The sequence below is a fragment of the Lactuca serriola genome, chromosome 8 (assembly GCF_051521515.1).
Source record: "Lactuca serriola cultivar US96UC23 chromosome 8, Lser_US96UC23_V15, whole genome shotgun sequence".
Lineage (NCBI taxonomy): Eukaryota > Viridiplantae > Streptophyta > Magnoliopsida > Asterales > Asteraceae > Lactuca > Lactuca serriola.
In genome coordinates this window covers 197,174,223-197,187,338 of record NC_136415.1, presented here as the reverse complement: position 1 = coordinate 197,187,338, position 13,116 = coordinate 197,174,223, and the positions used below count along the sequence as shown (strand labels likewise).

General features: G+C 31.8%; 1 protein-coding gene across 2 annotated transcripts; it reads left to right on the top strand.

Moving 5' to 3' along the window:
- Window positions 1-5,701: 5,701 nt before the first annotated feature.
- Window positions 5,702-8,884, top strand: LOC145070946 (glycerol-3-phosphate acyltransferase 9). 2 transcript variants are annotated; one of them, XM_079017894.1, is made up of 13 exons: window positions 5,702-5,922; window positions 6,440-6,584; window positions 6,693-6,750; window positions 6,867-6,985; window positions 7,081-7,180; window positions 7,268-7,363; window positions 7,471-7,567; window positions 7,665-7,752; window positions 7,870-7,966; window positions 8,030-8,115; window positions 8,216-8,335; window positions 8,476-8,574; window positions 8,699-8,884. In XM_079017894.1, the coding sequence occupies exons 2-13, from the start codon at window positions 6,478-6,480 to the stop codon at window positions 8,745-8,747; spliced, it is 1,116 nt and encodes a 371-aa protein (XP_078874020.1). In that variant the 5' UTR covers window positions 5,702-5,922; window positions 6,440-6,477; the 3' UTR covers window positions 8,748-8,884. The 2 variants fall into 2 exon arrangements, with proteins under 2 accessions (XP_078874020.1, XP_078874021.1); XM_079017895.1 differs by lacking the exons at window positions 5,702-5,922; window positions 6,440-6,584 and having other exon boundaries at window positions 6,693-6,754.
- The last annotated feature ends 4,232 nt before the right edge of the window (window positions 8,885-13,116 follow it).

The window sequence follows — 13,116 nt, the reverse complement described above, 5'->3', positions numbered from 1 at the left end:
TAATTGATTTAAAGTAGCAAATAATGTTATTGACTTATTCTTTAATTTGCTCACTGGGGGGAGTTAGAATTTAGAAATATGTTTTATTGTTATAAAATATGATCAAATAACAAGATAAGTTATAGAGTAAAGAAAGACATGAGAGTAGAGAGAATTTTTATTCCAATACTTGTGATGAACTCATCAAACTTTACAATACATAATATTCACTATTTATACTAGACAAAGAAGATGAAATATGATGTATGATATGAATGCTCATTATAGTGGTGCATAACTACACTCATAAAACACATAATAATGTTTGCTATAATGTTCACTAATTATGGAGAGTAATGGGGGAATATGGAGAATCCAATAGTCATTCACTAAATAATAATTCATAACACTCCCCCTTGAATGACGATTGTATCATGCCTCGTTAAAACCTTAATCGGTAAAACCTCATGGGAAAAACCCTTTATTAAGGAAAAAGAGTACATGATTAATAATAGATATTGGAAACAATTGTCTCGTTAAAAACCTTGCTAAGAAAACCCACTGGCAAAACATAGCTAAGGAAAAGAGTACAATATGTTTCCAACTCCCCCTGATTAGCACATCACTTGATTCTCTTGAAGCACCGCATAACAATGTTTCGTACCATATTTTCAATTTCGATGTAAGAAGTGCTTTAGTAAACCAATCAGGAAAATTGTTACTGGATTGAATTTTCTAGATGTTGATGCCACACTCTTTTTGAAGATCATGAGTGAAAAAAACTTTGGTGATATATGCTTGGTTCTGTCTCCTTTTATGAATTCTTCCTTGAATGGAGCTATACAAGTTGTATTATCTTCATATAGTATGATTGGAACATCCCTGTTAGAAGTTAGACCACAATTCTTGCAAATGTATTGAGTTAAATTTCTTAACCATATACATTCATGACTTGCTTTATAAATTGCTATAATCTCTGCATGGTTAGAATAAGTAGCAACTAAAGTTTGTTTAACAAAATGACAAGAAATTACGTTACCTCTACAAGTGAATAAATAACCTGTTTGGGATCGAGCTTTATGTGGATCAGATAAATATCCAGCATCTCGAAGATATCAAAGAGTGTGTTTGACTCTATTCCATTATCTTCTTGTTGGACAAGAGCTATATCTTGGTAATAAGTTTACGACAAAAGATTTATCAGGTCATGTATTAATAGTAAGATATATTAGTGCACCAATAGCACTAAGATATAGTTCTTCAAGAACAGGAAGATTTTCATGTTTTTTATGATGCTGAAATTGGTCCTTTTTGGCATCTAAGTGCCTTACCACCTTCGGGTTACTCATGGATGTGAATTATTCATATAAAACCTTTTAGCACATTTTCTAGATATTAATGTACAAAAACTCCATGTTTGTGTGCTTAATTTGAAGACCCAAATAGAATTTCATCTTACCAAGATCATTCATTTCAAAAGTTTCTTTCAAACAAGAAGTGACCTTTTCCAATTCTCTAGGAGTTCCAATTATGTCAAATCATCTACAATAACATCAATTATAATAAATTCTTATATGGATCTTTTTATGAATACACATGGGCTTAATGGATCATTTTTATAGCACTCTTTCAACAGAAATGTAATAAAACAATTGAAGCACATACGACCAAATTGTTTCAATCTATACAAAGATTTATTTAATTTTACCAAATATACTTCTCGAGAATTAGAAGTTTGTGCTTTTGGCACCTTAAACCCTTCTGGGATTTTCATATAAATATCATTTTCAAGTGAACCATATAAATAGGCGGTAAATACACCCATTAGACACATCTCCAGTTTTACATATGTTGTTAAACCTATAAAATAACTGAATGTAATTACATCAACTACCGGAGAATACGTTTCTTCATAATCAATTTCGGGCCTTTGGGTAAAACCTTGTGCAACAAGTATTGCTTTATATCTCACAACTTCATTTTTTCTCGTTTCTTTTGCGCACAAATAACCATTCATGTCCCACTGTTCTTACTCTGTTTGGTGTATAGACTACAGGTCCAAAAACTTTTCATTGGGTAAGACAATTAAGCTCTTTATTTATTTCATCTTTCCATTTTGGCCAATATTTTCTATCCATACATTTCTCAATAGATTTAGGTTCAAGATCCTCATTTTCTTTATAATCACACGTGGAACATGATGAGAAAAATTATCGTCGACGTCTATCTTATTTCGGTTCCATCTTATTCCTGTCATGACATAATTTATTGAGATCTCATCATTTTCATTTTTTCAGGTACCTTATATTCTTTTGTTATGTCATTGGGCTCTTCTAGAGCTTCATTAATCTTTTCAAGAGATTATGTTTTCTCTTTTGGACCATCAATTGTATTTGCTTCATTTCATTTTCGAGGATTTTTATCTTTGGAACCGACTGATCTTCCACGCTTCAGGCGTGCCTAAGATTCATTTGCAGTTGTAGTTTTCCTTCTGGGATATCAATTCTAATTGGATCATTATGCATATAAGTGATGTTGCATGTAAAATTGCATTCCCCATGTCAATATAGGAAGTTTAGAATGCATTAGTAATGGTCTTGCAATTAATTAAAAGTGTTTGATTAACGACTCAATTAGACCATTTTGCGTACGAACATGTGTAACAGGATGTTCAATCCAATCGACATGCAATAATCTTTAATAGCATGCAACGGAAATTTTGCAACATTGTCAAGTCGAATTATCTTAATTGGGTAATCGTGGAAATGTGCCCTTGGGCTGATTATTTATGCAAGTAATATTGCAAAAACCAAATTACAGCTAGACAACAAGCACACATGTGACCATCTAGTTGACTCATCAATTAAAACCATAAAATATCTAAATGGTCCACATAGTGTTGGATGAATTAGTCCATATATATCCTCTTGAATTCTTTGTAAGAAACTAAGACTTTCATACCCAACTTTGTTCAATGATGGACTGAAAATTAATTTTCCTTAAGAGCATGCAACACAATTCATTATCTTGAAAAATCTTCTGGTTTTTCAAGGAATGACTACTTGAAGTTTCATTTATTCTATATACCATAATTGATCCGGGATGGCCCAACCGGTCATGCCAAACTATGAAGGTAATATCATACCGTTTTTATTTTCAATAACATGAATCATTGTAATATTTTCAATAGCATGAATCATTGTAATATTTGTATAGTACAATCCGGAGGACAATACATGTAATTTTTCCAAAAAACTTTTCTTATCCGATATCATTTTTGTAATGTTGAGATAATTTTTATTACCATCATTAGTTATTTCAATATGATATTCGATGGACCGAATATCCTTAAAACTTAATAAATTTCTTGGTGATTTTAATTAAAATAATGCATCACCAATTGTAATTATTGTCACTTGTGGTAATACTATATTCGCTCTTCCGGAGCCTTCAATCATTTTTGCATTACATGTTATTATATTAACATTTGCTTCTCTAATTGATAAGTAAGCAAAATACATTTCATTATTAAAAATATTATGTGTTATTGCATTGTTTGTAAGAAATATATCTTCCTTATTTTTGTTGCGAATATCCATATTTCTTTTCAATAAATAAATAAAACACAAGAAACATTCTGACTTAGAGAAATAAAGTCATATTTTATTAATTTGGGAAGATTGTGACGACATCATTTCTCATGAAACGAATATGACATAAAAACATAATAAATGTCATGAAACAAAACTATTATATATTATTTTTCCATCACCATCAATAGCACCACTTGTCCCTTCTGGGTAGACAAGATAATTCGCAACATTTATATTTTCGAGAATCTTGATAAAGATCAACAAAATACTTTGGTAAGTGGCATGTACAAGACCAATGATCGATCATTCCACATTAGTGACAAATATTTTCAACTTTTTTTTTTTGCCTTGACCACTTTTATCATTAGGATGTGGATTTTTGTTATTTTCCAACTTCTGATGGTTGCTTGTAATCTTGTTATTTTTTATGATAATAACCTCCACGACCTTGATTATACCCATGACTATTATGATTATATGATATTGCATTCACTTCAGGGAATGCACTAGAACCGGTCGGGATTAATTGATGATTTTTCATCAATAGTTCATAGTTTTATTCAGTCACAAGAATAAATGAGATTGATTCATAATATATTCTTTTTAAATCTTTCTCACGATATTGCTACTGCAGGAGCATGTTGGTGGCATGGAAAGTAGAGAAAATTTTCTCTAGCATAACATAGTTTTTCATAGTGAAAATACTAATCAAAATAAAGACTTGTATGTTCAAGAATTGTTAGTTAATAAATTTCATAAAATAAGTTGTAAGCATTGTACATGTAAAATTATAAAAAATACATACCTGAAAATTACAAGAACAATAAGGAGTTAGAGCTCTATAGTAGAGTCGTGCTGATAACGTGTTATAAAATATGATCAAATAACAAGATAAGTTATAGAGTAAAGAAAGACATGAGAGTAGAGAGAACTTTTATTCCAATACTTGTGATGAACTCATCAAACTTTACAATACATAATATTCACTATTTATACTAGACAAAGAAGATGAAAGGTGATGTATGATATGAATGCTCATTATAGTGGTGCATAACTACACTCATAAAACACATAATAATGTTTGCTATAATGTTCACTAATTATGGAGAGTAATGGGGGAATATGGAGAATCCAATAGTCATTCACTAAATAATAATTCATAACATTTATTTATTTATTTATGTATTTATAAATTACTATTAGCATATGTTTGAGATATAACTATGAAGTTTCGTTTTGTTTATTCACATAAAGAATGTAGTTTTAGTCAAATTTTATATAAGAGAATGTATTTTTTTTAAATCAAAGTTTTACAGACATTACAATATTTTTAATTTTTTATTATTCTCTTTTAATGGTGGTTTTCTCGTATTTAAATGGATGAAGAAGATGATGATAAGACATGGTTTTTGGTTTTCTATGGTTGTTTTCTTGGAATTGTTGGAGCATAATAAATAACAGGGAATTCAGAAACAAAGACTATATGTTTAATGACCGATTGTTAAGTTGAAAAAAGACTCCATGTATATTTTCTACTGGATGTTCTCCGATTAGAGTTGGAGGATTTCTCAAAACAATTTTTATTTTTGTTAGTAAATTAATTTTTTTTATTAGTTTGTAGTTTCCATTGGTTTAGCTGTCTTAAATGGTTAAATCTGCATGCGATTTATAATCATATGAATGACTTTGGATTTGTCAACAAAGTTGTTCATTATTTATTTTATTTTTTTTCATTTTTATCAATATGATTTCCGTTAAAAATAAATTTCGTTGTCTTGATTTTTTTTAACTTCATGACGTCAATTAGCGTTTAGATGATTGAATTGCTATGTTGATTGTTTGGTTACACAATCAACCATTTAATTGATTTAAAGTAGCAAATAATGTTCTTGATTTTATAAAATATGGATTAAACGTGCGTTTTGAAATATGCATTATGAATGATTGATGTAACTCATCCTTAATAATAATAATGATTTTAGAAAATGAAAGAAATAGTACATTCATTTTATTTTTTGAAAAAACTAAATAAGCAAGGAAACCAATTGAAAAAGACTATTTCTATAAATTTTAAAAAGTTTAGAATCATATTCTAAAAGAATACAAAACGCAGGGACGTTTTTGCAGTTTTGTCAAAATCTCTAAAAAGCTGCAAAACAATGGAACCCGATCCAATTTATTCAGCTGGTGGTCCGCTTCGACCCGTTAATCGCCATGAATGGCTTTGGGTTGCGTGATTGTATCCACACTGGTTTCTCAACTAAAACCAACAACAATGGTTATAAGTTTACATTTATTTTCCCAACCGGCAAACGTCGCTCATACCCGCCTCCGGCAGCTCCTCCACAAGGTAATTCTTGTCTCTCTTTCTCCATCTTTTTCGATATTTCACAATCACCACTCAATTTGGTATTACATCATCAGTTTTCGATGATTTGTTGTTCTAATTGTAGTGATGATTGATTTGAAATCAACATTGAAGCCTAATAATCATCACGAATAAAATAAATCCCCTGATTTTGATAATTTGGTTGCTTCCGACTTCGATGAAAAAAATGCTTTCAGAAAATTAATTTGTTCAATCCCCTGATTTTGATTTTTGATCATGCAATGTAAAATTTTGTTACACAACAGCTCAAAACTTGCGATTCTAGCTTCGTTTTGTTGTAAGTTTGACCTTACATAGAACTGAATCAACTTATGATATGATAATTCGTATATTTGTTTTTGGGAAAGGATTGAGATTATACTCTCCTTACAATTTGATTCCTTTTTCTGTTTGCTTAAAAAACATAAGAGATTACAATTACTATAAACAACCATAATCATAGTGCACTATCCGATTAACAATTATTCTTTGTCAAAAGTTGGAAGGTGAACCAGATTAACATTAAGTAGCTGGAAGATGAACAAACTGACATCATCAAACATGGAATTAGACCTAGATCGACCCAACATTGAAGATTACCTCGCCTCTGATTCCATTCAAGAACCTCTTGGAAAGCTTCGACTGTAATATTCATCTCTCACCTTCTCTCTCTCTCTCTCTCTGTGTCCACGTGGCATTCTGCATTACTTTGATGAATTGATTGTAATCGACTGATTCAACATTTTGTTTAGGCATGATTTTCTCGACATTTCACCCACCCTAACAGAAGCAGTTGGCGCCATTGTTGATGCAAGTATTCATTATCTTCTACTCTCTACACTTCAATCTGAACGATAAAAAACAATTCATAATTCATAAATCATAATAAACCAACAAAAATTCTATTCTAATTTCTACATGAACAGGATTCATTCACACGATGCTTCAAATCCAATCCTCCAGAACCATGGAACTGGAATGTGTATTTGTTCCCATTATGGTGTTTAGGAGTTGTAGTAAGATATGGAATTCTTTTCCCTGTAAGGTTAGTCTCTCTAATTCTCAACCACTTTATCACATTTCACATAAATTTTATCTATCAAGATAATGACCATTTTGCCCTTCCTGTTCATTTCACAGAGTTTTAATTCTCACAATTGGTTGGATAATATTCCTTTCATGTTATATCCCTGTGCATGTGCTACTAAAAGGACATGATAAGATCAGAAACAAATTAGAGGTATAATGATATAACATTTGATGATTAAGTTTTTTTTTTTTTTTTTAATTACAAATTTTGAAAATGTAATTTATTGTTAATCTTCAGAGGGCATTGGTGGAATTAATTTGTAGCTTCTTTGTTGCATCATGGACAGGGGTAGTTAAGTACCATGGCCCTAGGCCATGTGCAAGACCTAAACAGGTATTAAATTTTATAAACTGATAATGATTTTTTATAATGTAATTTATATTTTATAAAATGTTATACTTAAACTGAGTGTATGATATTATTTTATTATATATAAACAGGTTTTTGTAGCCAATCATACTTCCATGATCGATTTCATTATTTTAGAACAGATGACTGCATTTGCTGTAATCATGCAAAAGCACCCTGGATGGGTTGGTATGTAATATTTTCATCAGTAATTTGTATATAAATTTATGTAATTAACTAATTATGTATATTATAAATTTAAAATATAAATTATATTTATGTGTAGGACTTTTGCAAAGTACAATTTTGGAAAGCTTGGGGTGTATATGGTTCAATCGTTCAGAATCTAAAGATCGAGAAATTGTAGCAAGAAAGTATGTGAAAAATGAAAATGAGATTAAAATTTTTGTTTGTTTATATTTTTTATGTGTTATAATATAAAAATAAATGAAATTATGTTGATATTTATTTTATTTAGCCTTTTATTTTAGGTTAAGGGAACATGTTGAAGGAGCTGATAATAATCCTCTTCTAGTTTTCCCTGAAGGAACTTGTGTGAATAATCATTACTCTGTTATGTTCAAAAAGGTACATTTTTTATTTTAAGATAATTAAAATAAAGTATTAAATATTTTTATTTTTATTTTTTAGGGTGCATTTGAACTCGGATCCACTGTTTGTCCGATTGCAATCAAGTACAACAAAATCTTTGTTGATGCCTTTTGGAATAGCAGAAAGTAAGAACCCTTTTTTTTTTTTTTAAATTATAAATTCATATTTATAATTTTTTTTATAACTCTTAAAAAATTACTGTGTTTTTTTGCATATACTTTACAGACAATCATTCACAACACATCTATTGCAATTGATGACGTCATGGGCTGTGGTGTGTGATGTTTGGTACTTGGAACCCCAAAACATGAAGCCGGGAGAAACAGCTATTGAATTTGCTGAAAGGTAAGGGCATTTACGTTTTTTTCCACATACAAAAGATGTAGATCTAGACCGAGTCACATCAGTCACGGTCTCAGTCAAATGGATGTCAAACACAGTACAGCCTGTTCTGATCTGATCTGTACTGTGCTGATGTGGTGCAGGGTGAGGGACATTATCTCGGTTCGGGCGGGTATTAAAAAGGTTCCGTGGGATGGATACTTGAAATACTCGCGCCCAAGCCCAAAACATAGGGAAAGAAAGTAAGTTTAAGTATTTATTTTGTCGAATAAATTATTTGGTAAATAAATTTGTTATGGAAATAAATAATTAACCCTTTTTAATTTTAATAATATGATTTTCGTTTTGAAAAATATTGTATTGCAGGCAGCAAAGCTTTGCGGAGTCGGTGTTGCGTCGTTTGGAAGAGAAGTAGAAGCGGAAAACAAATGTCACTTTTTAATATAATTCTTTTGAGTGTTAGATGAATGTTTTTAAGATATTATATTTTTATTATATTAAATAACCAGATATGATCTTATGGAAATTTTAAACCTTTTTTTATCAGTTAAATTAGTTATTTGATCATTATAATTTATAATCATGGATAACTAAATAGATTTGTTTGTTGTGTTTTAGACAGTTAAGTTATAGTTGAATATATTTTTTTTTTCAAGATGAGAGGTTATTGCATGCTTTTTTTTTTTTTTAATCTCTTTCATGTAGGATGACATTTGGTTAAATCTAGAAATTTGTATTTTCATTCCATAAAATTTTGTTTTAATATCATTTTATCATCAAAAAAATAAGTAACAAATAAACTACGATGGTAAGCCTTGGTCAATTTTATAACTTCATTGAAAGGGGTATTGGTTATATGCTTGGTCAACGTCAGAGTCAAAAAGTCAAAAAGTCTTCCATCATGAATATATTGAATGAATGCTTCAAAGTCTTTGTGTAACATTAATTTCTACAAAAATATGGTTGATGTTGAATGCAGCTTTTAAAGAAATAATAAGTATGGAGTTCAACCCACTTGAGAACGAATGATATGGTTTTCGACATTCGACATTTTATTTTATTGAAAAATAATTAATATATTAAAATTTATAACTTTTTATTTTCTATAAATACACATTTATATCGATATAGTTTTTTTATATGAATATAATTTTTATTTTTATTTTTATATCAGTTCTCATCATTTATATATTCATATGTGAATAAACATTTATCTCCCGGAGCTGTTTAACATTGAATGCAGGAAACGATGTCTAATTAGTTAACGTATATCAAGTAGTGGATTCACATGAGACTGGAGCTCGGATCCCATGGCACCACATCCGAATCAAAACCTGATACATCTCGAAGCGTTGTTGTTCGTATATCAAACAGACCGGATACTTGGAGTTGCAAAATTTGAGCGAATGGGTTGTATACGGTGGAGGCTTTCTGGAATAAATTGGACAAATTTACCCCTATCTTACCATGATCCAAAGTTGAATGGTTGAAAGAAGTTCCACTCAAAGTACTGTGTTTTGTCTGGCGGGCCAAATGGGACAGAATCCCATCAACGTAGGCTTTGGAAGTTAGAGGAGTTCAAACGCCCTCACTAAATTGTGGGTATTGTTTGAAAGGTGTTGAAACTGCAGATCATATTTTCATTCGGTGTGAGTTTGCAGTTATAGTGCGCAATTGGATCATGAATTGGTGTGGTATTAATCCAGGAGGTATTGACAGCATAGATAAACTCTTACACTTTGTAGCCAACTAGAGTCGGTGTCCGAAGAAACAGAGAATACTTACGATGATATGTTATGAAATGATTTGGAGTCTTTGGAAAGCTCGGAATTGCAGGATCTTCAACCAGGAGAAAGAGAAAAGGAGTTCAACCCAGGTTATTGATGACATTCAATCATTGGTTTTCTATTGGTTAAAACACAGGGGGTCAATGGGGAGTACTCGGTGGTGTGGTTGGATCGTGTCTCCATTTGTTCCATTATAATGTTGTGTATTTCTTTGTTTCCTGTTCCTTTTTCATTCTCCTGTAATTTTTTTGTACTTTTCCTTGATGGGCTTATCTAGCTTCTTGTTAAGTGTGGCTCCTTTATAAAATCGTTAGCCGTTTTAAAAAAAAAAAAGAATACACATTTATCTGATTTAAATTATAGTATAATCAATTGTTATTCACATATAAATAAAGTGTGTTCCTTATTTCTATGAATAACATTAATTAATAAATGTAGACAATGAATGGGTTGGAATAAAACTTATATACATAGTTTTTTTTTTTTTTTTTTTCAGGTGAATAATACACATCACGATAGCACATATTAAAAAAAATTGTATTTTACGGTTAAAATATATTAATGTTAAAATATATTAATATAGATGTGGATTTATAGAGAATAAAAATTTAACTTTATATATATATATATATATATATATATATATATATATATATATATATTCAAAATTTTATTATAAAAATTACATTCTAAAATAGATTCTCTCTCTCTCTCTCTCTCTCTCTCTCTATATATATATATATATATATATATATATATATATATATATAGCCAGGTCTTTTGAACACCAAAAGATTTATGAGATTTTGCGAACTCATGATCAGATCATCATTTTCCAACACAAAAAACATTAATCTTCTCCAAATGGTGCGACTAAGCCATATCTAGGCTAAAACCAATTGATGATTTTTTTTGTATGACTGTTGATGAGCACAATCAGCGGTAATATGGATTGCTGATGAGCACAATCAGCAACCATATGAACTACTGATAAGCACAATCAACAATCATATGGACTGCTGATTTCTCATCAACAGTCCATATGGATGATGACTATGCACATCCACAATCCATATGACTACTGATTGTGCTAATCAGCAGTCCATATGACTGCTGATTGTGTATACATCAACTTTCGAAAATAAATAAAAAAATGCGAAATCTTTTTTTAGCCTAGATAATACGACTTAGACGCACCATTTGGAGAAGATTGATGTTTTTGGTTTTCAAAAATGATGAGTTGATTATGAGTTCGCAAGTTCACACGTTTTTTTAGTTCTCACAATAACACAACTATATATATATGTATATATATATATGTGTGTGTGTGTGTGTATATATATATATATATATATATATATATAGTTCTCCTGAAGGCGTCACCTTGGAAATGTGTCATTCGGTTCAGGAAGCGGGGTAAGCTGGGCCCTAGGTATATTGGTTCCTTCAGGTTTTTGGCTCAGGTGGACCGGGTTGCTTATAGTTTAGATCTTCCAACCGAGCTTAGTCAGATTCATAGCACATTTAATGTCTCTCAGCCACGGAAGTGTTTAGCAGATGATTTCGCAGTGGTACCATTGAATGATATTCAGGTGGATAACCGCCTGAATTATATTGAGAGACCGGTAGCAATATTGGATCGGAAGATGAAAACCTTGAGGAACAAGGTTGTCGAGCTAGTGAAGGTGCAGTGGTAGCACCGCAAGGGATCAGAGTGGACTTGATATTCTAGGGATGGGATAGGGAGCACTACCCATAATTATTCGAGTCGGAGGACTTCGAGGACAAAGTCTTATTTAAGTGGGGGAGAGTTGTAACGCTCGATTCTAGGTATGAAATTAATTCCAATTTGTTCATGATTTCTCTTTGAACACGAAGTTTTGAAGCTCAACACGGCGTGGCAATATGTCTTTGGCCCGCAAAGTTTAATGGACCAACACGACGTATTGTGGTGTCTCAACACGACGTGTTGGCGGTTGGGAAGGAAACCCTAATTTTTAAGGTGTTACACCCAATTTAAAGCTCACAAGTCATCATGGCTGGCCTCTTTACCAGCCTCTATTGCCACTAAAACACTAAATCAAACCTTGAGCCTTTTAGTGGTGTTCTTGAGCCTTGAGTGGATTCTTGTGGTTATTTTGCTCATTTTGAAGGAAGCTTTGAAGATTTAAGGTGTTTAGCTTCGAAGGAAGGTCACATATCCATTATCTCTCCACTTGTTGTAGTCTCTTTAAGGTATCAAGTTCATATCTTGACTTATTGATGATTAGATCTCCTCGTAGTTTGTTTTGTTATGCTTTTGGCTCCTTTTTGGATTGTTTGAGGAGTTAAGTAGGTTTGTGGGATTGCTTTGTTAGATCTGAGCTTCATATGGTCTTCTTTAACAAAAAGGTACAAGCTTTATGAGATTCTTGGTCACATGCATGCATTAAGTTCCTTTTAAGCTTAAGAGCTTCATTTAGGCATGCATGAACGTAATGTTGGTAATTTTACGTGGTTTTCTAGCTCAAGGAGGTCAAATCTGTGTTTTGTGGCTATGTCTTAAGAGTTAAGTGCTTATTAGTTAAGCCTTGTCCTATTAAGCCTTAGGGTTTGGGTTTTGGACCCTTTTTGGTGGTCCCTAGCGGTAAAGTTGGAAACTGTACCCTTCTGAATCTCATTTGGGTCTAGATCTGGGTTTTGGAGCCCTTGGAGTCGAATAAGGCAGCTTAATGTATTAAGATGTTGGAACTCAGGCGAACACCGCGTGTTGGCTGGGATTTTCCTCGACTGCTTGGATGATGGTGAAACACGATGTACTGGCAAGTTAACATGGCATGTTAGGTCAACATGGACTGCTGACCTTGACCTTGACTTTTGTCTTTGATCATGTTTAACCCTAGGGGAGGGTGTTGGGGTATTTCAAGTTATATCTAAGGATTGGTTATTGTTTAGGTGTCGGATAGAGCTGATATTCCGAGTCGGGACCTATTCAACTATTGCTCGGGTTCAAAGGTG

What these genes read in the sequence shown, in the direction of transcription:
- LOC145070946 (XM_079017894.1), top strand. Translation starts at nt 6,478, where the DNA reads ATGAACAAACTGACATCATCAAACATGGAATTAGACCTAGATCGACCC. An exon ending in GCCTTTTGGAATAGCAGAAA is followed by an intron (nt 8,116 to 8,215) that starts GTAAGAACCCTT and finishes TATACTTTACAG; the next exon opens with ACAATCATTCACAACACATC. An exon ending in GCTATTGAATTTGCTGAAAG is followed by an intron (nt 8,336 to 8,475) that starts GTAAGGGCATTT and finishes GATGTGGTGCAG; the next exon opens with GGTGAGGGACATTATCTCGG.